The 23,174-nt window shown below is 39.1% G+C and overlaps 1 protein-coding gene across 2 annotated transcripts in view; it reads left to right on the top strand.

Annotated features, from left to right (window-relative positions):
* Positions 1 to 1,081: 1,081 nt before the first annotated feature.
* Positions 1,082 to 23,174, top strand: part of dennd4c (DENN/MADD domain containing 4C) — a 40,900-nt gene continuing 18,807 nt past the window's right edge. For both annotated transcript variants that reach the window (XM_044097768.1, XM_044097767.1), the window contains exons 1-4: positions 1,082 to 1,394; positions 18,488 to 18,798; positions 21,878 to 22,130; positions 22,219 to 22,288. In XM_044097768.1, coding sequence (XP_043953703.1) covers positions 18,500 to 18,798; positions 21,878 to 22,130; positions 22,219 to 22,288 — 622 coding nt within the window. In that variant the 5' untranslated portion in view covers positions 1,082 to 1,394; positions 18,488 to 18,499. The remainder of the gene's footprint in view (positions 1,395 to 18,487; positions 18,799 to 21,877; positions 22,131 to 22,218; positions 22,289 to 23,174) is intronic.

Below are 23,174 nucleotides of genomic sequence, written 5' to 3'. Positions count from 1 at the left end.
TTGTCTGACTATAATACTTTTTCTCTAGAGGGAGTTACATTTTTGTGTCAGTGGTTTCTGTTCTTGGTCAGTACCTTGTCATTTATAGCAATTTCACCCTGAACACTCACCAGTGTTTCAGCAGTTTCTTGTTAATAGTAGGATTGAAACTTGGTGGTTAATTCCTCTTTATCCTCAGGGAAAAGTTTTGGCTTTCTTACAGTCCAGACCTTCCCAAAGTGGTTACGAATCTGAACAACTAACAGTCAAGATCTTGCCTCCAAGACTTTTACAACTGAGGTAAATCTACAGCTGTACAACTATAATTTTGTTGTCTTATACTGAATAACTTATAAACTAAGCTTTATCTTAAGCACATTATAAATGTAATTTTTAATTGAATTGTGAAATGTAATTATATAATGAATTACTGACACATTATATAATTTTACGTAACTTATTCAATACTTAATTTTTTTTTTATTTCAAAGCAACACATCTATTGAGTTTTTTCATTTCCCTTTTCGATCAATAAAATATTTATGAATAATTGAATTGAATTCGTAGGATTGTGTTACTTTTGGGCCTTGATACAACAAAAAGAACAAAAACTAAAAATTAATAAATAAAGTGTTAAAATTTGCATAGTAACCGCATGAAGAACGATTGGATCATTTAAGATTAGACTATTTTTTTGATAGCACATAATGAATTCAGATTTTAACTAATAATTGTGGATTTCAATTATGTGATCAATTATCGGCGTATTCATATTGTGTTAAATAATTTATTAAATACATTTAAAATGTAAAGTAACTCAAAAATATTTAGCAATTTTTTTTCTTGGATTTATTTATTGCGATGGTTTGGTGACCTGTCCAGGGTGTAGCCCGCCTCAAAAGATATATCTTTTAATGAAGTCATGTAGCATAAACTAATAAAAACTGTCTAAAATAAATTATGCACTATTCGTTCGGTGATTCAGAAGAAATCCCCCTCCCGATGAAAACGTTTGAATTTTATTTTGAAAAGAACTTCCGGAAGCATCCGGTCTTACGTACGTCGGCTTACTAACAGTTTTGGCAAGTAGCCCGTGTCAGTTAAAGCGGGGACAGGCTGTAGCCGCTCCTCTTCGCTGGGCGGTTCCAGGCTGAAAGAGAGAGAGAGAGGGGCGTTTAGGAAGAAAGATCGCCTACAAAACTATCAGCGCAGCCACAAAACATGGCGCCTACCTCCGCCGACAACTTCAGATGAAAGTGTGAGAAGAAGTGGCTTGCAAACTTTGATAGGAGTACAAGAACCAGCATCGGCTTCTCTCTGCGCACAAAGTCCTCGTCGAGACGGAATACATATAGCGGTGAAACAGCAAGTTGCCTACATGTCAACATAGTCTCCTGTTGCAGCGTAAACAGCTGGTGAGTTCTCACGTTTTACAATATGGCGCAACTATTGACTAAACGGAGTAAACTGCAGGGATTATAAATGGTAGCGAAAGTATTTTAAGGAGACTGTTTGTGCTTGTCGTTTGACTTCGGTGTTGCGTCTCCACTTTTCACCGCGGAAAGAGAGACAGGCAGAGCCACGTATCTCCGCTTAGGAGGAAACTGTCTTTGTTTTGGCGGCGGCGGTGTGTGTTTCCTTTATCGACGTTGACCTAGTTATGCAACAGTTGGGAACCCAGGAGCCCTTCTTCCACCTCCTCCTTCTCGGGCCCTCCTTGACGCCTGATAATCTGCTTGTCTGAACCTCCGCAGGTGTCTGCTCTCAGGCGCAATCCCACTCTGAACTTCCTGCTTGAATTTTAATGCAAGCTTGTGTAATTTACCATTTATGCCAGGTAGGTGTTGATGTTTAACTATGGTAGCAGCTGTGCACATGACGAGGAACTGTTAACTTCCTATTTAAGTGAGGGACTACCGTTAATCCAGGTCATTATCACTCTTTATGCGGCTCTATAGGTCTCCTTGCTAAAAGTTATCTTGCCCGAATAAATTCAATAAAAGCTTGAATTTATTGATTTTTTTCTCAAACAATTACTAAAATTATACAAATAAGGTCAACCCCAGTAATGTTTGGATAAATGGTTCTTAGTCTGTTGTAGACAAACACCTTTTGTTGCCATCAAGATGTGCTTGGCATAATTCTGACTCCATATTTTACCTCCATAATTGTCATTAAAGTTGACATTGGAGTCATTTAAAAAAAAACTAATCCCTGAACCATTTTTTGTGTGTTTGGCACATTGAACATCCAGTAATTTCCTAACTTTCTAATCAAGCTGTTGATTTTAGGTTTTTGTTCTACTGAAGAATTGCCCTTTGCTATACCTTACATAGAACCAGTGCCATTAAATCGAAACAGATTGTTTGCCTGCCACTATCATGCTTGACATTTGGTGCAATCTTCTTAGGCTTTAAATCGTCACATTTACTCCTCAAAATGTAATTCTTGTCATTTATTGTGAATTGACTGGAGAAACTTTCTTCATAAGGCATTTATTTGGCTTGTCAGTGTTGGTAGCTTCCAACTTTAGATGTGCTTGACGGTGTTGTTTACAGTTTTATTGGAGTTAAGCATTTGGTTTGAGTCTCGCTGGTTCTTCTTGATTAGTTGCCTTTAATTGTAGATTTCCAATTTGGATCAGATGGTCAAAATCTTTGGACACAGTTCGGTGATCCAACCTAAGCACATCAGTATGTTTTAAAAACTAATAATTTGCCAAAGCAATCAATTTAAGTGAGACAAACATGGAGCAAACATGGCTACAGTGCACACAATCCCAAACATGTTTAAAAAAATAGGTTCTTGCCAAAAAACTGAACACTTTAAAAGAGACTAAGGAGACAAAGAGTGATGGTGGTTACAGAGTAACGACCCTCTGACGTCTCCCTGACTGACTTCCTAACAATATGGCCAGATTGAGATTTAAAGAGAAGTGGCAATAGCAAATGAGGTGGATTAGCAGGACATGTTTCTGCTAATAATGTCTCTGCTGCTCAGATATTGAGCTAGTCATGAAACTGGACTTTTTTGGATTTTATTCACACAACCACTGTCTGCAGTCAGAGGCTTCTTCAAGTTTGCTGGAACACTGTCTGCTACCTGAGCATCACCATCCGCAATAACTCTGTAATGATGAGTTACAACAATAGTTAATTTTCCTTTGGGATAAGTAAAGTATTTTTAAATTAAGTTAAAACTCCACAGTTATTGATGTCTGTGCTGATAATTCTGAGCTTCTGATATGCACTGATAATGCATATAGTTTATGTAATCATACGAGTTTGGGAAGCTTTTGTTCCCAACTGTGACTGTGTGGGAGAATAATGAGGACAATTGCTATTAAATCCAGAGCCAAGGTGCCTCGGCTCTTGAGTTTATGCCAGCCGGCGTGAGTGGAAGCCCGAAGGGTAGATTCCTTCTTGATCCTCCTCGTCACAGCGTCGGTGATTCATGTGTGTGTGAGTGTGTCTCTGCCACTTCCTGGTGTACGATCATTAAGCATTCCAGGTTTTCTGAATGTGTCGTGCTTTGGCACCTGAGGTTGCTGCTGGAATGTTGCATCCTGACAGGATAATCGTGGAGTGTGAGAAACGCTGAACTCGGAGAGCAAATGCCACGTAGAAACACACACACACACACACACACAGCAATAACTTCTCAGCCGACCTTGGCTCGGCTCGACAGGGGATGGAAAAGAGGAGTGGACGGACGTAGGGACGGTTGTGCTGCTTCGCTCTGCCACAGGCTGCAGGTGGAAAGTGGGTCATGGCTGCACTGTGGCTTTGTGTACATTGAACTTGCACTTAGTCACCGCCGCTGCTTGTCCTAAGCCTCCGTCAGGTGACTAAGGAAATGAAGTGGGCTGGATAATGGAGCAGCAGGAGCAAGAAGAAGTAGTTGTCAAGGCAGAAGTCAAATAAGGATCTGGATGAATGTGAGAGTTGCCTCTGGTAATTATTCCGGAAGAATGAGATGCAAATTCGAATTTCAAGTGGTTGGTTTTCAATTTTGACTCATATTTCAGTTGCTTTAGTCAGTTCTCAATTATTATCCCTCAAATGGCATAAAGCATCTACTGCATCTACAATTCTCACATTTAACTGCAGATCTTTTGGTATGGAAGTCTAAATTTACACCTATAACTTTAAAAATAATGTTGCAAACCACTGAGATTAAGACCAAATTAGCTCCTACAGATTTAAAGGAGAAGAAGAGCTGCCTTCATAAAGAGACCATCGAATGGGGAATTAAATGTTGCTTTTACTGCTCTGCGTGGTTTTTACCAAGAAAGCATGTGCTTGAACAGGGACTTTCAGACTCACTCACTTCAATAATGGTTTCATTATTATACTCACTTGCACTTTAACGTCCTTGCAACGAAACAAAACCAAACTCCTGATTTGATTCAGCGAATGATTCATTTCTTAACAAATCGAATTCATCTCTATGCGTTTCACTGTTTTGAATTGTTAAGCCTTTATTTTTCATGGTGGAAAGATGAGTTTAATCAGCTCTTTTCTTTCCATTCAGCTGTTCAAAACCAAGTAGATTTAATAAAAATAAATATACAGCTCACGTCATGTTAACAAATATTCCAATTCATTAAGTGTTCCATATCTTATTATACTAAAACCACAAACTTCAGGGCAGTTTTTTGGGGATTTTATTTGATAAACAAAGACAAAGTGGCACAGAATTGTCCATTTCATAAATGGTTTTTAGGGTGGCTAAGTCAGACTGGATGAAGAATCTTTAAGCCTTTCCAAATATCTTGAAATGTATTACTTTATATATGAAGTATTCTCACAGCGTAAACGTTTTGCATGTAGGCCAGAAAGGTCAGTGTGTGTCTCATCTGATCTTGTGGCAAACTGGAAGCAGGACTTCTGGCTATTTTTCAGTTTTAGCTTTCATTTTATTTACAGTTTCACAGTTTACAGTTGTTATGAGTGTAAGCAAGAAATAAAACCGATTCAGCACTGAAACCAGTTTGGTGGCAGAGTTGGCAAACACAGAGAACCTGATCTTGTCCCACACGGTTCACGGTGTTGCTGATCCAGGGTCGAGATCGGCACCAAATCGGTGGTTTTCTCTGAAACCAAACAATTCCTGAGCTCCTGAATTTCCTTCAGACTTTGCAATATTTTGTCCTCTTTGATTTTGAAGAACAGGTGTAAGTTCCTTGTTAATTGTTGGGTAATGAGCTGAGCATTCAGTTTCTTCAGGGTTGAAGATGTTGGGTCCTCATAGCAGGTTCAAGCCAGATATTTAACTGATATTGCAGTGAGTTTATTATATCTTCGTGCTGCTTTTGTGCAAGTTTATCAGATGAGTTATTTCTTGGGTGGTTGCTTAGAAACGGTTTGTAATTATTGATGCCCTTCCTTGAAAATAGGGACATCTGATATTTACTGATATAATATATATTTCCTTACCCTTTGGACACTGAGAAAAAAGCAGTTGCAGCATTGACATTGCTTCTCTGTTCCATTTGAACACCCCACAGTCCTGAGCAGCGTCGCTTTTTCAGTCACATGACCAGACAAATAGCACATGACCAGCCCTTTCCCCTTTCTAAAACACATAAACACAAACAACAACAACAAGATGGAAACCTTGCACTTTCTCTCCCCCAAATATTCCACTTTTCCCCTTTTTTTAATTTTTCTGAACTCCACATTTTTTGTGCTAGTCATTTTCTGTCAGTTCAAAAAGTTTGTAACTATGGAAAGAATTAAACAATTGGACATGTCAATACCCAAAGAAGTACACATTTACTGTTCACATTTCACAAATGCAGCAAAGTGGTGTGGTTCAGCAGAACACTGAATTATTACAAGGTATTGAAAACTATCTAACCATCATATTTGCAAAACAATCATGTTTTTTTCACCTTTAGCTCGGCACCAAGTATGTGACACAATAAAACCTGCAGACAGTAAATCCTTGCGCTCAGGTCCATAAAAGGATCAGGACTTTTATTTCTCCCATCTGTAGTATCATCCACCTGCTCCCACACACTTTCTTTTTTTTCTGCGCTGCTTCAATAGAAATGAAAGTTTGCTTGAATGTTTACCTAAAGGAATATCTGCTTCGGCATGTGGTGCAAGAAAACCTTCAGCAACCTCTCGCTTTGCCTCTGTTGATTTATTGAAGTGTTCAAGAGTTAGCAGGTGTTGCTAACTGCTGCTGCTGGATTGCATTTCCTTTAGGTTTCTGACTCTTCAGTATAAGTCTTTGTTGTATGTGGCCGATACCAGTTTTGAAGCAGAAATGTTTATAGCAATTGAATAGTAATAATTGCGGAACAATAATTTTCAACTTCATTTCTTGTAGTTGAAATTTCTGCAAACTCACTATTGTGTATAGTGTAAATTTTCACCTGTATCAGCTTCGAGTTGAGTATGTTGCCCCTGATATTTGCTTCTATAATATACTCTAGTAATACAGCACTTTATAGAAAGAGGAATTTAGCAGTTCTTAAAATTGGGTAGTTCTTTGTGTTTTAGTTGATTGCTAGCGTGTTCAGTTGTTGTTTGAAACGGCAAGACTTTATATCTTTTTCCTGAAATATGAACTAACGTCTTGCTACTTTGTGCTTCTAGCATTCCCTACATCAATGAGTACTGATGTCTGCTGTTTGCACCCTGTAACGATGAGCTGTTTGACTCCAGGATCCTTCAGGAGGTTTTATCATCTGATTCTGTTACCCTTAAATGATTAAATAGATTACAGATTTGATGCTACGGTGGAGGTTTTGTGTTCCTGCCGTGCCTGAAACGCTCCAGTGCATCGTAATACATATTAACTTGAGACAGACTGTGTCTAGCCAGAGATCACCAAGGTGGATCTTGTGATCTAAAGAAAGAAAACAAGCTTTTAGCTAGCCGGTTTCCCTCCTCCGGCCCTTGCAGTGTTGTTTCACTTGTTTTCTGACTGAGCTGGAAGAAGTAAAGTTGGCTTGTCAGGCTCTCCTGCTCGCAGTGGAAAGAATGCTTTCTGTCTGCCGGGGCTGTCACGCTGTAGCTGCTCCGCTCTGCGCTGCAGCTCCTGGTGCATTGTTGCTCCACTTCAAAAGGTTATATTTACCAGCAAACTTCAGCCAGCGAATTGGACTCGATGCCGGCCTTGTGCAGTCATGTGCCGCCTACGTGGAGGCGTCGACTGTTGATATAAATCATCAAATGCTCAAAGTGCGTCATTTTCTGCTTCAGAAACCACACCTACCCATGAAACACGTGCCTCTGCAGTTTATGCATGCATCGACAATGATTGGCTTTTGAGAACCTGCACTTAGCTTTGGAGCTATTATTAAAAAAAGACTACTGTTGGACTAAAGTATCGACCAGGAAACTCGTGCCAGAGGGGAGCATAAAGTTCTGGCAATGTTTGTCATACTGCAGAAATGACGAGCACTTTTTGTATGAACTTAGAAATGCTAAACATTTCTTTAAATTGGAATTGTAATTGGGATGTGGACAGAAGACAATACATGGTTTTCAAAAAGTGTGGCATGCATCATCTTTACTATGACACCACTAAATAAAATCAAGCGCAATTGCAGTCAAAGTCACTTAGTAATCTGTATGAATCCAGCTGTTTGCTAAATGTTTATTGGACATCAATGAACAAACGGCATTGTGAAGACCAAGGAACGCAGCAGACAGGTCGGGGTTTATGGTGCAGAACCTGCAGCTTAAAGCAGGGCTGCGGTTCTAAAACGATATCCAAGGCTGATAACATCTTAATGGACACTGTTCGATCCATCATCTGAAATTAGAGCAGCCAAGAGGCGCCACGCAACTCTGGAGGAGCTGCAAAGATCCACAGTCCTTCTAGGAGGATCTGATGCAAGGCTTTAGTGATGCACAACTAATGGCATTTATGGAAGAGTGGAAAGATTCAGATCAATGCTGAAAGAAAACCAAAGTCAGTGACAAACCATGAAAACAGCATGGCAAATGTGTGGCGGAAGGTTCTCTGGCCAGGCAAGACCACACTGTAACGTTTTTTGGCACAACCCTAACATCAACACACACACACACACACACACACACACACACACACACACACACACACACACACACACAGTGAAACATAGTGAGGAAGCTTTTCTCTAGCAGGGGTATGAAGACTTGTTTGCAAGGCACTTTAAATTCCTAACATGCAGCATTACTATCCATTTATCTCTGTTTAACACAGATATCTTGTTGACTACTTCTAATTACAATAAAAAAAAAAAAAATCCAAATATGTGGTTTAAATAGTTGCCAGAGTTTAAAAAGCAGAGATAAAGACCTGCTGTGGACTACAAGTTTTCTGCTGTTTGCAGAAGTGGTTTTTTTGTTGTTTTTTTTTTTTTGCTCAGCTCTGGAGAATGTTGATGTTTTTAACTGATAATCTCTGCATATCACTCAACTCCATCTTCAGCCATAAAGCAGATATACAGCAAACCCTTGTTGTCTTAATGCTGTCTGGTTACCTTTGTAACATGTTTAGTTATTAGTTTATTCCACCACAGGTCTGGAACATCTATAGTTTCTGGTTGTTTTTTTCCACCCAGGTGGAGCTTCGCTTCGTCTGTGGTATCTGGGTTTTGCCACCTTGGCAGCTTGCACTAAGTCTGGCCACTGCTGCTGACACCATATTGTGTTGACAGGTGGCAGGGAACGCCACTTTGTTCTCCAGATCCTGCAAAGCCCAAAGCTACAAAGTGCCACTTGAAGTAGGCTGTGGGTTTACACACTATCTCATCCTGGAACCATTTTGGCTGCATATTTATGGATGGAGCAACGTGTCTGCAGCATAATTACAGCATTTGCTTACTCCTTTTTTTTATTTTTTATAATTTTTTAATTTCTTATCTGCTGTTATCTTCAGCAGCTGCGTAAGGAAAAGCTGTGATCAGATGTGCATGGCAGAGCTTGTGCAGAAATAACGTAAACGTGCAGTGTCATTTGTTGTCCGGCGCTGCACGCTCGCTTGTGCACAGAGGGAGCCTCTTTCACGCCTGGGGAAACGAGCCTCCAGACTCTTTTGTGTGAAACGGATGAGATCATCCTGGGGCAAACCATGAGGGAATGTGGTACGAGATTACTCCAGATACATAAAAACAAACAATGACATAAAAAAGTTCTATTTTTAAATGCAGTTTTTAATGTAAGCATGTAAGGATGAGCCTAATTTTAAAGATGGCTCCCTGGTTGTTTTTCCGACTCTCAGGGTTTGCAGGGTAATTTCTCTCTTTGTCTGATAACCAATAGACAAGTGAAATTACGTTTCTTGAGGATCAGAAAGGCACTAGAATAGAAAACTGAGGAATTCAGTGATTCAAAAGGCATAATCTTAACACTCGCTCAGCATGTTAACAGCTTCTCAGCAGTTTCAGAAAGTTTATGAAGAACCTCTTCAAGGTCATTGGAAATTCAATTTTGTACCACTTCTTGTTTCAAACACACAATTTTTCTGTTTTTGTTGAAGAAAAAAAAATTACATAGTTGAACAAAAATCTTATCCTTAATTCTGGAAAAAGAACCTCAGTGTAAAATAATTATAAAAACCTATGTTGTTGTAACCATGTGTTCTTGTATCGTCAAGTTTATTTGGACAGCATATTCAGCAACAAGGCAGTTCAAACTGGTTGCAAACAAACCAGTTTGTCCATAGCTTTTACAATGTATACTAGGGTTTTTATTTTGCCAGTTACATATGTTTTTAAAGATTGATGGAAATGAATTATTTTTTTAAATAAGAGGTAGAAATTGAACTATGTTCTCCACCATCTCCCTTCAGCAATTCTAAAACATCTTAGACAGACGGTTTGGTCACTCTTATGACTCCTACAACTGTACCAGTTCCTTATTTTTGTGCTAAAATGTTGTTTGTACTGGAAGTCGTGATTCATTTAATGTTGGAGCCTCCCATTACAACCTCTGGTTTTATCTTAAGATACACAGACAAGCCTCCTTCAAATGGGGTTTTTGTTTTGGTGAACAGGGAGGAGCTTAAATGCTTTTTCTTTTGAGGATTTTTTTTCTGCCATTTTAGTTTTCTACAAATTTGAATAAATAATTTTAAGACACATCTTGGACATATATTTGGATTATTTGTTCAGATATTTAGATATCAGTAAATGACTCCCAAAGCAGTTAAATGTTAACTTCTTGATGGGGTTTTTGGGTTTTTCACGGTGTCTTATAAGCCTGGTGGGCCACCTGGCATTACTGGTGCCCCCACCAGACTTAGCATTGTTTATTTATTTTAGTTTTTTTTTTTTTAACTTGTTGTTTAATCGCTGTTTAGGTATTAATCTTATAATCTCCCAATAACGCATAACTATTAAGTGATATTTTCAAATTTCCTGTCAACTTTAAACATTTTTTAAGTCAAGAACATGGCAGCCGGCTGGATGATTGCCCTACTGCCCCAAGCACCAGGATTAGCAAGTTTCCGGGGGAAATTCTGGGGTTTTATAGCATCTCTTGGCTTCACCTTATGGAGATGACCGTTAGCTCTTGCAAAGAAATAAAAATTCTCTCTGAAAACTTGAATTATCTGGGAATAATTGCTTAAAATAATTTCTTAAAGAGAATAAACACTGCCTATGGTTCCATAATTCTTTACAGTCTGTGTTTTCTGGTTCTATATTTACAGCCTGACGACTGTAAAAATATCTTATGGAAATCTTTAGTGAGCTTTTGGATCCAAACTTTTGAAAGTATGATGTTTTCACATGAAAGATTTGTCTGATTTCTCTGAATAAATATGCATGCATCCATTTTTGATTACCAGTTTTCCATATAAATGAATATTGATAATAAAATGATCACTGTCTCAAGATATCCTTATAGAGAACCATATAAATCAAGCTAATCATTGTAGTGCTATGGCAAATGCAGTAGCTTTAGCAATTCATTTACTCCATGTGGAGGAAGGTTACTGGTGAACGTTGACTTCAATGAAAGCTGCGCAGTGTGTGTTGTGTTGGTTTGTCATCATGACCCTGCAACGCTGAATGGAGCCCAGACAAAGCGGTGACACTCGATCATCAGGACTCAGCAGCTCCAGAGGAACAGGTTTTCAGATGGCCAAGGAGGAGCACAACACCACCTTTCAGCCTTTAGAGGCAGCGGCTCAAGTTACAACACAGACATTTATATCCAGGAAATGTAATGTGCGAGTTTGACTCGGTTGTTTTACCCTTTGACCCAGTTTTGTTCATCATTTTTGGCTTGAAAGTGACTCCTTATGTTTGTGCATACTTCTGTTTACAATCCCTTTTAAAGCTTTTAAGTCTAATTCCCCTTCCATTTCTGGGAACCACTGTGGGTTTATTGTTCCCTGCACATTAAGTGGATAGTTAAAGGAAGCCATGTCTACCATTTTATTTATTACACATCTAAAGCTGCAACCTAAGTGTGTCTAAATGTCCTTGGAGTCTGAGAGCGGATTGCTGGGAACGTCAGCTACGCTAAGGGTAAACTTTGAGATCGATTTCCTGAGGTAGGGTAACACTACTCTTCTCCTGGCCGAGCAGCTTGGCATTGTTGGAGGCTGGTTGCTATGGCAGCATCAGTGTTTATTTATCATGGACTACTCAGAGAGAGGGATAATTTACGGTTGTGGGGGGTCTGTTTGAAACTTGAGGGGTTTTCAGCTCGGTGGATGGTGTGAAGTACGTCAGGAGTCGGTTTATTTCAGTGGCAGTGGTGGTAATTTGTGAAGTTTTGGAGAGATTTGCAACCAGAAAGTGGTGGGTTTGATTCCAGCTCCCTTCTCCCATCATCTCATGTGAATGTGAGTGCTGCTGGGTGAACGTGACTTGAGCATAAAAGCTCTTTGAGGGGTAATTGGGGAAGCTCTGTATAAGGTGATTCCATTTACGACTAAGAAATGCTGTCAGATTGAATCAAATGACAAATAATGTATTCCTTTAGTTCACCGTGTCTGAGATGCCCCTGCTGAGGATCCATCTTTAGCAAAAAGTTCAAATTGTCTTCCTTAAAATCAAATAAATAATACACTATTAAGGTGCTTCTTTGTGATAATTATTGGAATTAATTCTAAAGGAAAAATTAATGTTGCAGCTCAAAGTATCAACATTTTTTCAAGGAATTGTTGTAAATGCTGGTGGCTGTGGGTAGGAACGATCTCCTGTAGAGGTCTGCGTTCCAGTGACTCTGACCAAAGACACTTTGTTGTTGTAACAGTGTCTTGAAGAGGATGCTCAGGGTTGTTCCTACATTATCTTGATTTTATGAAGAATCCTTCTGTGCATGAAATAAAACCAACATAAAAAAAAGCCTTCTCTCCCTTCTGGTAGATGGTTTCATAACCCGACTTTGAGTTAGATCAAAGATGGCTAATCAGACGAACCTTTGCTGAGCTACACATTTTTCATTAGTTCGTCACCATAACAGATCAGAAAGAGAAGAGAAAAAAATGCAAGTCATCATGATGTTCTAGCAATGATGCAGCTTTACTATATTAATCAACACTTCCACAGCCTATTTTTCCATGACCAAATCTGCATTTTTCAGCAAAACCTGTACATAAATCTGTTAGATGTGTGAAATGTCTAATTAGTTAGATTTTTTTGCAACTGCGTAACCTTGCGCTGAAAACATTGAAAAACCCAACTTCCATTCTTCAGCTGATCCGAGATCATTTCACGTGGGATGTAACCTTAGACGTTCCTCTTTCCGCAGACATCGTACAGCTCGTTCTGGGGAGATTCCAAGGGGTTTCCAGACCAGATTGGATATTTAGTCCTAAAATCCAACTTTTAATTAAATTTAAGCTATTCAGTGGGAGGAAAAAAATGCATGTTTTTGATCATGATTCTGCTGAAAGACCCAATTATCACCCATATTTCTGCCGGAGGCCACTTGATTTTTTTATTTTATTTTTTATTTGCGTCACTCTGGCATTTCAAGTAGTTTCTGATTCCTTGCCAGGTTCTCGAGATATTTGGAAAACAAACAGGCCCACTGCATTACAGATCCTCCACCCTATTTAACAGCCGGCATGAGGCTGTTCTGTACACTGACGGCACACACACCTGCAGTTTGTTGTTAAGGGTCTCATTCTTTGCTGTCTATTTATTTGTCTATTATTGTGTAGAACTAAGATGAGGCAAAAACATCAGCTGTGTGTGTTGCGAAAAGTTTCGTTAGTTGTTGACATTTAATTATTTGTTTTTTTCAGTCAATAAAAAACAAATAATTTTTTATTTGATTTAATTGTGCAATTATTTGATTTAATTGTGCAATTAAATCAAGTGGATCTGGTTATATAATTAAAATCTTGGAGAGGTCTTAGAGAGGTTTGTGTGGTTTTCTTAATGTCCTCTTGTTAAGTTTGTTCTGTTTTATTAGTTTTTTATTAGTTGGTTTTCAGACTTCAAGCTCCAACAGAATTGTCTGTTGCTCAGTAAAGTGTGTGTGTGTGTGTGGTTTTTTTTTCTCCTGCTAAATGTACTTTGTTCCCCTGCTGTGATGCTTTGTGGTGAGCTGCGTTCAGGCTTTCAGAGAACTGGATGACTCAGTCCTGATGTTTTTTTTTCCATATATACTAACATTACTGTTGCAGCGGAGGTGAAATGTCATTTATGTTGGTGCTCAAAATTAACAGATTGTCTCGTTCCTATATTCCATGTTGAATACATTTCCTATTTGACATTAATTAAACACCATGTTGGTTATATTTTCTTACTTTTGTTTAGTCATATAAAAAAACAACCTCTACCTTGTTTCCTCAACAAAAGTGCTGTCAATATGTTGGTTGTGCATACTCCCAGTTTCTAGAATTCATTTGGTGTAACATTATTATTAGAAAACATAAAGCTCTGAAAAGATGCCGTTCTTTGTGCATGATGCCCAGCCATACAGCAGTGATGATAAAGCTCCTGATGTCAAGTAAAGCATTATATGACGTTCATACCGGCATTCAGAAATGTCCTTTCATTTCTGAAATAAAACATCAACCTTGGTTGGTTTCACATTCTGTGCTCCTTCAGATGAGATGTATTCTGCTGTGCAACACATTTCTTTGCATAGCTTGTCATTGGCTGTGCAAAGATTATTAGCAGTAGTTAAGTAGTTGTTGGTTATTATGCCTTGTTGCCACAGAGCGGTGCAGCACTGGTTGATCAAGGAGATGTTAAACCCAAGCCCCTAACGCGGCGCCAGGCTACAGCAATGAGAAATCTGAAGCACTATGTTGTAGGCTGATGTTTTTTTCTGTAGCCTGGTCAAAGGACTGTGTTGTGTGGTGCCAGTATCTCCATCCTAACCTGTACCTACTGCACCATCGTCCTACAGACCTACAACTGAAGGGGGGCCTAGAAATAGTGTGGTACGGGTTGGTTGTATGAGCTGCTTTTACAGTGGAAACAAGAAAAACACCAAACAGTGGCGTTTCCAGTCTAACTTATTGTGGTACATTTGACCAATTTCTAAAAAGATAACCCCTTTGAGTTTCCGATTGGTCAATCGTTGATTGGGGTGAGTCCGGTTCCATTAATGATTTTTTTTTGGGTCAGAGGTTAAATCTGTAAACAGGGATGAGTATTTGAAGCTTTGAAAAAACATTTTCAGTTCCAGTCAACAGCTGTCTAGACTTAGCAGTCAATTCCTGTTGACTCTTTTTATGCACCAACATAGAAAAGAAGACCAGACACTCACTGCCTAAACTATCAGTGTTACATGAATTATCCAGCTTTAGTCAAAGGATGTTAAACAGGACTGCTTTTTTTTTTTTTTTTTTTTTTTCCTTTGGAGAAATCAACGGGTCTAACAAGCAGCTTCCTTTTGAATAGGGGTTTGACCGGTGAGCTGTTACCATGGATATGATGCAGTAAATCTTTGCAAGTCTCAGCAAGTCTTTGCTCCAAAGACTTTGGAGTTGGTGTTGCACAACACCAACTCCAACGTGATGCACAACAACACAAAGGCAGTTGTGCATCACGATCAAAATGAAAGCTGGAGCCAGTCAGAATTAGTGGGAGGCATGTCGCTGAGAGGGTTCTTTATTGTGCCGTGGAAAAGAACATCTGGAGTCAATTAGAAGGAGCACCCAGAAGAGGATGACAGGATGCCTGCTAAACAATGGATTTCCATTCAGCTTGATCAGATTTGTGTGAAAAGAATCTGGTGATCCATTGCACTTTCAGCGGTGCTATTTGGTTGTTTTTTATTTTTTATTTTTATTGCACTGTTGTACAACTATTGCACTCTTAAGGGTTTGACCTAGAAAGAAACAGGTGCTTATTTCTGGCTAACGACTGTAATTGTTGGGAGGAAAATGAAGCCAACTTCATTTGAATCCATTTGACGAGTGCGTATACGCAAGTGGCCAAGACTAGATCGAAGGAAAGAAGCATAAATTTAAGTAATTGTACACACAGTTAGTAAAACTCAACATCAGCCAGTGGAGCCTCTTCTGCGTTCCCGTCTCCAGCTTAGAGACAACATTAGCAATTACTCATGACTTCTGTATTACTTATTTATTTATTTTTCTTCAGCTTCGTCACCTTTCCAAATGTCACCGTTTTCTGATTGTGCAGCCTGTGGTGTTGAGCTTCCAGTGGCCATCCAAACGGCTTTCTTTTTTTGTCCCTCTGCCATAGCTGACTCACTGCTGGAAAAAATGAACTTCCTGTGGTTGCTCTGAAAGCTCTTTGAAAATGAAGTGCTGGCTTTTTGGTAGTCTTATTTCTGTAGAACCGTTTTGACTTTTTATTTATTTTCTCTTGCCGGCTTTCGCTAGTTTCACTGGCTTCTCTTTTTCAATTCAAAGTATAGTTTAATGGGGGTTTTTTGTCGGTGCATTGTTGTTATTTTTTTTAATATGTCATCCTCTTTTTGTCATGGTTTCAAAACGATTCTGTTGCAAATTATCTAAAAATGGGGAGAGAGGCAACTCTCTAATTTTTTGGGGGAAAATTTGCATATTTACTTTTTTTTTTTTTTTACACCAAGTATATCTAAAATTTTTGTGGTAGTGCAAAAACAGTTTCCACTGTGAATAATCATTTATATTAAGATATACTCGGTGTTAGGCTAACTGGTCTCACCAACCTTCGCCTAGTTGGGAGTTTCTCTGTGAAGGACTGGTGGTACAAAAAGAGTGTCATACTCGTGTTGTTCTATATGGCATGCAATAAAATTTTTAATGTGTTGCATTTCTTATCTGATCACATTTGGCTTCTGAGTGCAACAAGAAACAGTGTAATTGTCATTCTGTAGTACTGACTGATATTATCAGGTATAATTTGCACATCCATCTTCACTGAGTCCCCCGTGCATGGTGCATCAAGAGTGGGAAAATTCACATTTAGAATGCAGAAATCCACATTTATGCCTGTAATGAGTCTCATCAATATGAAGAATTGCCGGTAACACTTACAAAAAGAGATGTAGAAACTGTTTATTAGAAACAGCTATAAATAAGTGGTCAGTAGTTTTAAATACATGTAATGAATGGACGGGAAGTATTTAATTTTAATAAAAAGAAAGTAATAGCGGCCCTCTTTTAAGATGAATTTTCAAAAAAATACAACTGATTTTATTGTTTAAACTTGTTTTCATATTAACGCAGACTAACAAAATTATACATGGATGTTAATATGTGCAAGGTGAATTAGCCTGTGTTGTATGTGTAATTACTGTAAATCGGGTAGCTTGTTCTCCAGGGCATCAAACCTGTTTATTATCAGGTAGTCAGTGGCATTTATTACAATCACCTGCTGCTTTTTCATCTCAAGCCAGAAATCTGTTCTTAGATGTTCATGCACTGCTTCGGATTGCCAAGTAAATATAAGTACTCTGTAATGTTTTAGTTACAGATTATAACAAATGTAGTTACTCTACTCTCCGTACAGCTGGAGAAATCTCCAGTCGCTGCAGCATTTTCTATAAAGTCTCATTAAATGGTGTTAACAATATTTTTTTGTAGTTTTGAAACATTAACTGTTTAAAATATTTGTACCTTAATGCCAGAAACTGACCCATTTCTTTACTTTTTATATTGAATACCTTCAGCTTTTTGTGTAAGTTGAATGGTTACCTTCAATACTGGACCTTGATTGGATTGGATTTAATTGGTTTTCAACCCAATTAATTTTAAATAATTGAACTCTTTTAAAACGCTACGATAAGTTGTCCCGATCCTCACCTGTTAGGATGAATTAGTTCAAGCATGTTTGGTTAAAATGTTCCAAAATCGACTGGCATCATGGTTTTCTCTTTCAACACTGCGACCAGTATATAGTTAAAACTTGATGTCAACTCTGGATATTTATAAATGTTATATTTCCCTGTATGCTGTGAGCCATAGAAATATGTATTCTCATATTTAAGTAACCCGTTGAAACATGTTGTTTTCAGGCGGAAACTGTATAACTGATCCATGAGTCATGACTGCTGGGGAAGCTTCGACTCATTGCTCATCAGTTTTAATTAAGAACAAGGAACTTCCTATAGAAGTAGTTAAAGTATTCACTGCGATGGGCTTGAGGAATGTTGCAGCTTGAAAACAAGCATATTTTTGTGGTTTCCAGTTGTTCAAGCTACATTGAATAATATATGTTAGCTGCTTTACGTCCTGTGATTTAGAATCTAGATGAAGTTTCTTAGCATTCTTCCCAGTTCGATGACTCTTCCTTGACTCTCTGCTGCCACCAAAGCGGTTCTGTGATATACAGTGACAAGAGTGTTTGTGGAGATCCAGTTTCTTCGCCACTGCTTTTGTTGCTCTGGTTTGTTTACTTTGTTGTGGTGCTAAAGTTTTAAGGGATCTTTTTATTGCCTTAGCCACAATATTTATCCTTGTGTGTTTTCATCTGACTGAGGTTTGAGAACATTGGTTTTTAGGTTTCACGTCAGCAGCCACTTTACTGCGAATGTCGCCTTCAGAATGTAGACCACAAACACATTATTCTGTTTAAACTATTTACAGTTGGGCTGATAAAATAATTGACAACTTGCCGCCATTGCAGATCACCTCTCTTCGACCGGCGCATCTGCAGCTATCAGAGGTTTTGTTTCTAGCACAGTGCCTCTGTACCTCGCACTACCTCCCATTCAACCCACTGCATTTTTAATTTCTGAAGGCTTAGTTTATTGCTTGCCTTGATGGATGGAGCTATGTCTTCATTTTCCTGCAAACTGTGACTAAAATAGGAAGAAATTATTATATTTTATTTGTCCTTTGCAAGCAAAATCTATTTTGTATATCTTGCTGTAGTCAAGTTGTGTGCATCCAGTGTTTACAAACAAACAATCCCTCTATACCTTTGGCATTTGAGGCAAATATTATAGGTGTAGGTGTATATGGCAATGAATGGACCGCAGTGTGATACACAAGCAGCTTTACCCAGATTAGGATGTAATATACATATTCAAATATTTCCTGAGATTGTAGCAGAGGAGGTTTTATTTCATTAGAAAGACAAAACATTGCTTTGTTAATCAACCCAATTAATGTTCTGATTCTCAATCCTCAGGTACGCCCAGCCATGATCGAGGACAAGGGTCACCGTGTGACCGACTACTTTGTGGTGGCGGGCCTGACTGACAAGTCCACGCCCCTGGAGCAGGACCTGTCGGAAACCAAGTCCGGCGGGCCAAAGGCGCCCATCACCGACCTGGCTGTCATTAACAGGTCTGCCGGTGAAACTGTCCCCGAGGGCTTCACCTGCATCGAGACCACCTACAGCGGCCAGCCGGCCAACCTCAACCATGGCAGCCTCAAGAGTCCAGAGCTCTTCCTGTGCTACAAAAGGGATCGGGGGAAACCTCCGCTCATTGACATAGGGTGAGTCAGAAATGTGTTGGAAGGTTCTAGAAAGTTCATATATGTACAATGTCAATCATAAGGATTCATACCTTGCTAACTTTTTTTTTTTTTTTCACATTCTCATGGTACAACCACAGATTTCATTTATTGAGATTTGACTCTTGTTCCTTCAAAGGAAACCCAGCATGGAGAAAAATTTGGAAAAATTAAGCTTCACAGCGACTCTCCATCCGTCCAACTGACTCCAAAGAACAAAGGACCCAAATTGACGCGTAAACAGAATCCTAAAACTTGAAATGTGGTTTTACAAAGTATCCGCCCTGCACCCACATAAAGTAGCATAATTTTGTATTACTTTGTGTGAGGCCGTCACATAAAAAAACACCCCAAAATACCTGCAGATTTGTTGTTGTAACATGACATTATGTGAAAACTGCAGGGGCTCGAACACTTCGGCAAGGCACTATAAGGAAAGATACAGCCACTTTTGCAGCCACACCTCTAGCTCTCTGTTCATTGGCCTTTCTTAAGGGGACTTTATATTCAACCTCATCACCTGAGTAAATATAGATTTCCTCCTACAAAGGAGAAAAAATTTAATCTACCTTTTCAATCATAAATACCGTATCAATCTCGGCATCCAACTGGTGTGAATGAACGGTACGTGTATGTCAATGGGCTTCATCCAGAACGACAATACAACAGCCTGAGGGGTCCAAGTTCTCCACACCTTAGGTTTTGTTTATCCCACTAACAAAAACTAGAGTTTCCAGTTTTGAGAAGTGTCATGGTGTTCAGGCATTCTGACATTTCCGACTTCCCTTCACCTTGTAAAGCCAAGACGTGCTTCCAGTCGTCTTTGAGTTCATTCTACTTGATGCCAGGTGGCGCTGCAAGCCAAACATTAAATACCAGCTGTGCTTTCAGAAATTGCGCATACTTATTTACCGTGTAGAGTTGTGGTGGGGAAAAAACTGAAGCATATGCAGATACTTCACGTTTTCAGTGGAGAGAATTAACCTGTGACTGATTTAATAAAGGTGATTTTTTTTTTTTTTTTTTTTTTTTTTTTTTCCAGTAGAAAGCTTTTTCAGGAAGTAGAGTAGTCTACCACACTGTACCACACTGGTTTTCTTGCCTTTTCCAGGGAAACCAGGAGGGTGTCAACAATTTTTTGTCTCTTTGCTTTTCAGTAACTTCCCAAATTAAGCAACTGCACAGCTATTTTGTTGTTTAAAAATGCATCTTTATGTTTACTTACTTGCAACTGAACGTTGTCCTTTATGTTTACTTCAAATGTGCTACGACAGACACTTGACAGTTAAGAAGCTATTTCTAATCTCATTTCTCTCAGTTGAATTAGCTGAGGAATGAGTGTGCCTAATCTCCGAAACTGCAGTAGTGATAGTTTGCACATCTTTTTGGAAACGATGACTTTTTTCTCTGAACATTTGGAATTTAAAAGAATAACAAACTACAGTGTAATTTGTGGCCCTCTCAGACATAATTTACTCAAACAGTAAGGTTTTGTACCTCATAGAGAAAATGTTGGGCAGAGACAAATGGGAGGAAAATTTGAGTTCTCAGGGGGAGGAAGCTGCATTAGTCAAAAAGTAATTCTCTTTTCATTGCTTTAATTTACGTTTTATAGACTTTATAGTGGACACTTGTCAAACCGTCTAGTTCTTCCTTAAAAGAGTTAGTTGAAATTTTGCAGACGGTGAATCATTTATTCCTCCGTCTGCTACCTCTGCTTTGAGGGAAGCGTTCCCAGCCCCGGGGCTCTGGAGCATCCCGTTCTGCCGTGCCCATTAGAAGCACATTTTTGTTGCCTAAATGAGAATTTGTTGGCAACTGTTCCTTCCTGGCCTCTTTAGGTTCGTCCTGCACTCTTTTCAGGATGAATGGGGTGTTTCAGGACCTTTATATCTGCCAATGCTGGCTTTCATACCGGCTTACGATGACAAAAAAAAGTGTGTTTTAGTCTTGGTGTAAGAGGGTGCTGTAGGATCTTTTGGCCTCCCACACGGTATTGTCCAGATGGAAAGAGAAGACATGAAGCATGCTGCTATAGAAGCCCTTCAGTCATGTAAAAAACACAGTGGGGCTCTGGTTGCTTTGTAAGATGGATTAACTCAGGGAGATGCACAATATTTGGGCTGGAGGTGTTAAAGTTTTTGTTTTGTTATGAGCAGGATGCAAGGATCTATTAACTGTCCCACTTGAATGAGTCAGTGGAAAAATGTCTTAAATCACAGTCAGGAAAAGCCAATTTACTGAGAAAGAGATTTCAGAACAGTTGAAACTGAAATACTCTTCCATGTTGAAAACTGCTAATTTTCTTGGCTATTTTGTTAAACTTTCAGTTCAAGAAAGTTCGGCATCTGTTGAAGGATTCATAGCTGTCGATTTTTGCTTATCGCCTTATCGTCTAGATACTTAAATTCTTCAAGTATCTAGACGTTTATTTTGAAGTTCTTATTTTGAAGTGTGTGAAGACTGTGTACGCAGCAGCTCACATTCTCCACCAGGAAATGACATGTTTGCTGTACCCACAGTGCATAGATATGCTATGTCGTCAGACATTTTCTGATATGGGTGGTGTAAATATAATTGAATTTTGCGCTTTAGCATTAGCTTCAACTAAATACCATGATTATATGGTGTTTTAGTGTAATTGGGACTAATACTTATAATTAGTGCTTTATGGTTGGTGCCGTTTTAATCAGTGGCGGTGCCTACCACTGATTGGAGTTGCTTACATTACTATATCCCTTTGAGCTTCAACTTCTGACATGGAACATCCTGGATTTGGGAATTTTCAGCTCTTTGCAAGTCTTGGAGTAAGGATAGCAGTGATGGCTGAAGTAATTACATTAATTGGCACGTAAAAATGCTAAATCCTGTGTAAAATATCAAGTCTAGTCTATTTTCCTTATTATTTTTTTTTTACAATGCTTTCTTGTAGACACTGTGTGGAATTGCCTCTGCTCTTTATAAAAACCGCAATACCTGTTTGTCAGTGGTGTGGTGGTCAGCACTGTTTACTGCTTGTTCCTCTTACTCACAAGCATCTTTCTGATTTGGATTACTACAGAGTGCTGTATGAGGGCAAGGACCGTCTGATCCAGGGCTGCGAGGTCGTCCAGGCCACGCCGTACGGACGCTGCGCCAACGTCAACAACAGCTCTGCCAACTCGCAGCGCATCTTCGTCACTTTGCGCCGAGCCCCTCCGGTCCAGCCTCAGAATTCCCTGGCAGTGACGGACATCTGCGTGATCATCACCAGCAAGGGCGAGACTCCGCCACACACCTTCTGCAAAGTGGACAGGAACCTGAACTGTGGCATGGTGGGTCACAAAGCTTCTCCTCAGCCAACCGTTTCTGATAAAGTCTCAAATGAATTGATGGAGGAAACTCCGTTTTAAATTCTTTCAGTGGGGTTCCAATGTGTTCCTGTGTTACAAGAAATCAGTATCGGCGTCCAACTCTATAAGTTACAAAGCAGGTGAGTAATTGTGATTTCTCAGATTTAGTTTGAGCCAATATGCCTGCAGGAGTTAATGCCTTGTTTATAGTGATTATAAGGTTGCTTTGGAGTTCGGTAAAGTGTGAAATTCATAATTATTCAAACCTGGAAAAATTATTATTAAACTAACTCTCAATAGACGTTCCCACAGCAGGCCAATGCAGCCCATATTCTCCTTTTTCTCACAGCAGCAATTCAGATTTTTTCACCTCAAGAAAATCAGATTTGTGCCGCCAAGTGTCTCCAGTCTGAAAGGTCTTGTTGCATTTAACGTCACTTTTTCGGCATTGACATGAGATGTGCATCAAAATTCTGCACCAGAATAAGCCAGACACAGTGAATTCGGATGTAAACAATGGCTGAAGATTGTAGTGTGCGTCAGTGAAGCTCCTCACATCATAATCCTAATGTGATTTGACTCAATGCATCACAAAATGTTCTTGCTATTAGCTGCGATTCTTTTTATTAGTTTCGTTTGTCGTATGATCTTTAGAATTTTATTGGCTCTTACTACTCTACTTCGGAATTGATCCACAGTCTGCGGCGACTTTTATTACATCCGTAAACTGTGTGCTGCTGTGTGACGTCTACGTTCTTCTTCTGTCCGTTCAGGTCACTTTGGGGTGTTAAGCGGTTAACAAAGAAGTCTGATTAAAAGTACAAAAAATAAGTGCATTTCAGCAAAAAAATGAAATTGAGATCTTGCTGTGTGGATGTATCCTTAAACACCTCCTTTTTGGGAATTTAATGCAAACAAAATAAAGAAAACGATCTCAAAGAAAACGATATATTTTTTTCAAAAATAAATTTGTTGTAATACGTCCTACTTTTTGCAATTCACATACATTTGGTGATAAATAAATGT

This window comes from Gambusia affinis, linkage group LG18, assembly GCF_019740435.1.
Source record: "Gambusia affinis linkage group LG18, SWU_Gaff_1.0, whole genome shotgun sequence".
Classification (NCBI taxonomy): Eukaryota; Metazoa; Chordata; class Actinopteri; order Cyprinodontiformes; family Poeciliidae; genus Gambusia; species Gambusia affinis.
The sequence above is the reverse complement of the archived record's forward strand: the minus strand, read 5'-3'. Positions and strand labels throughout refer to the sequence as shown.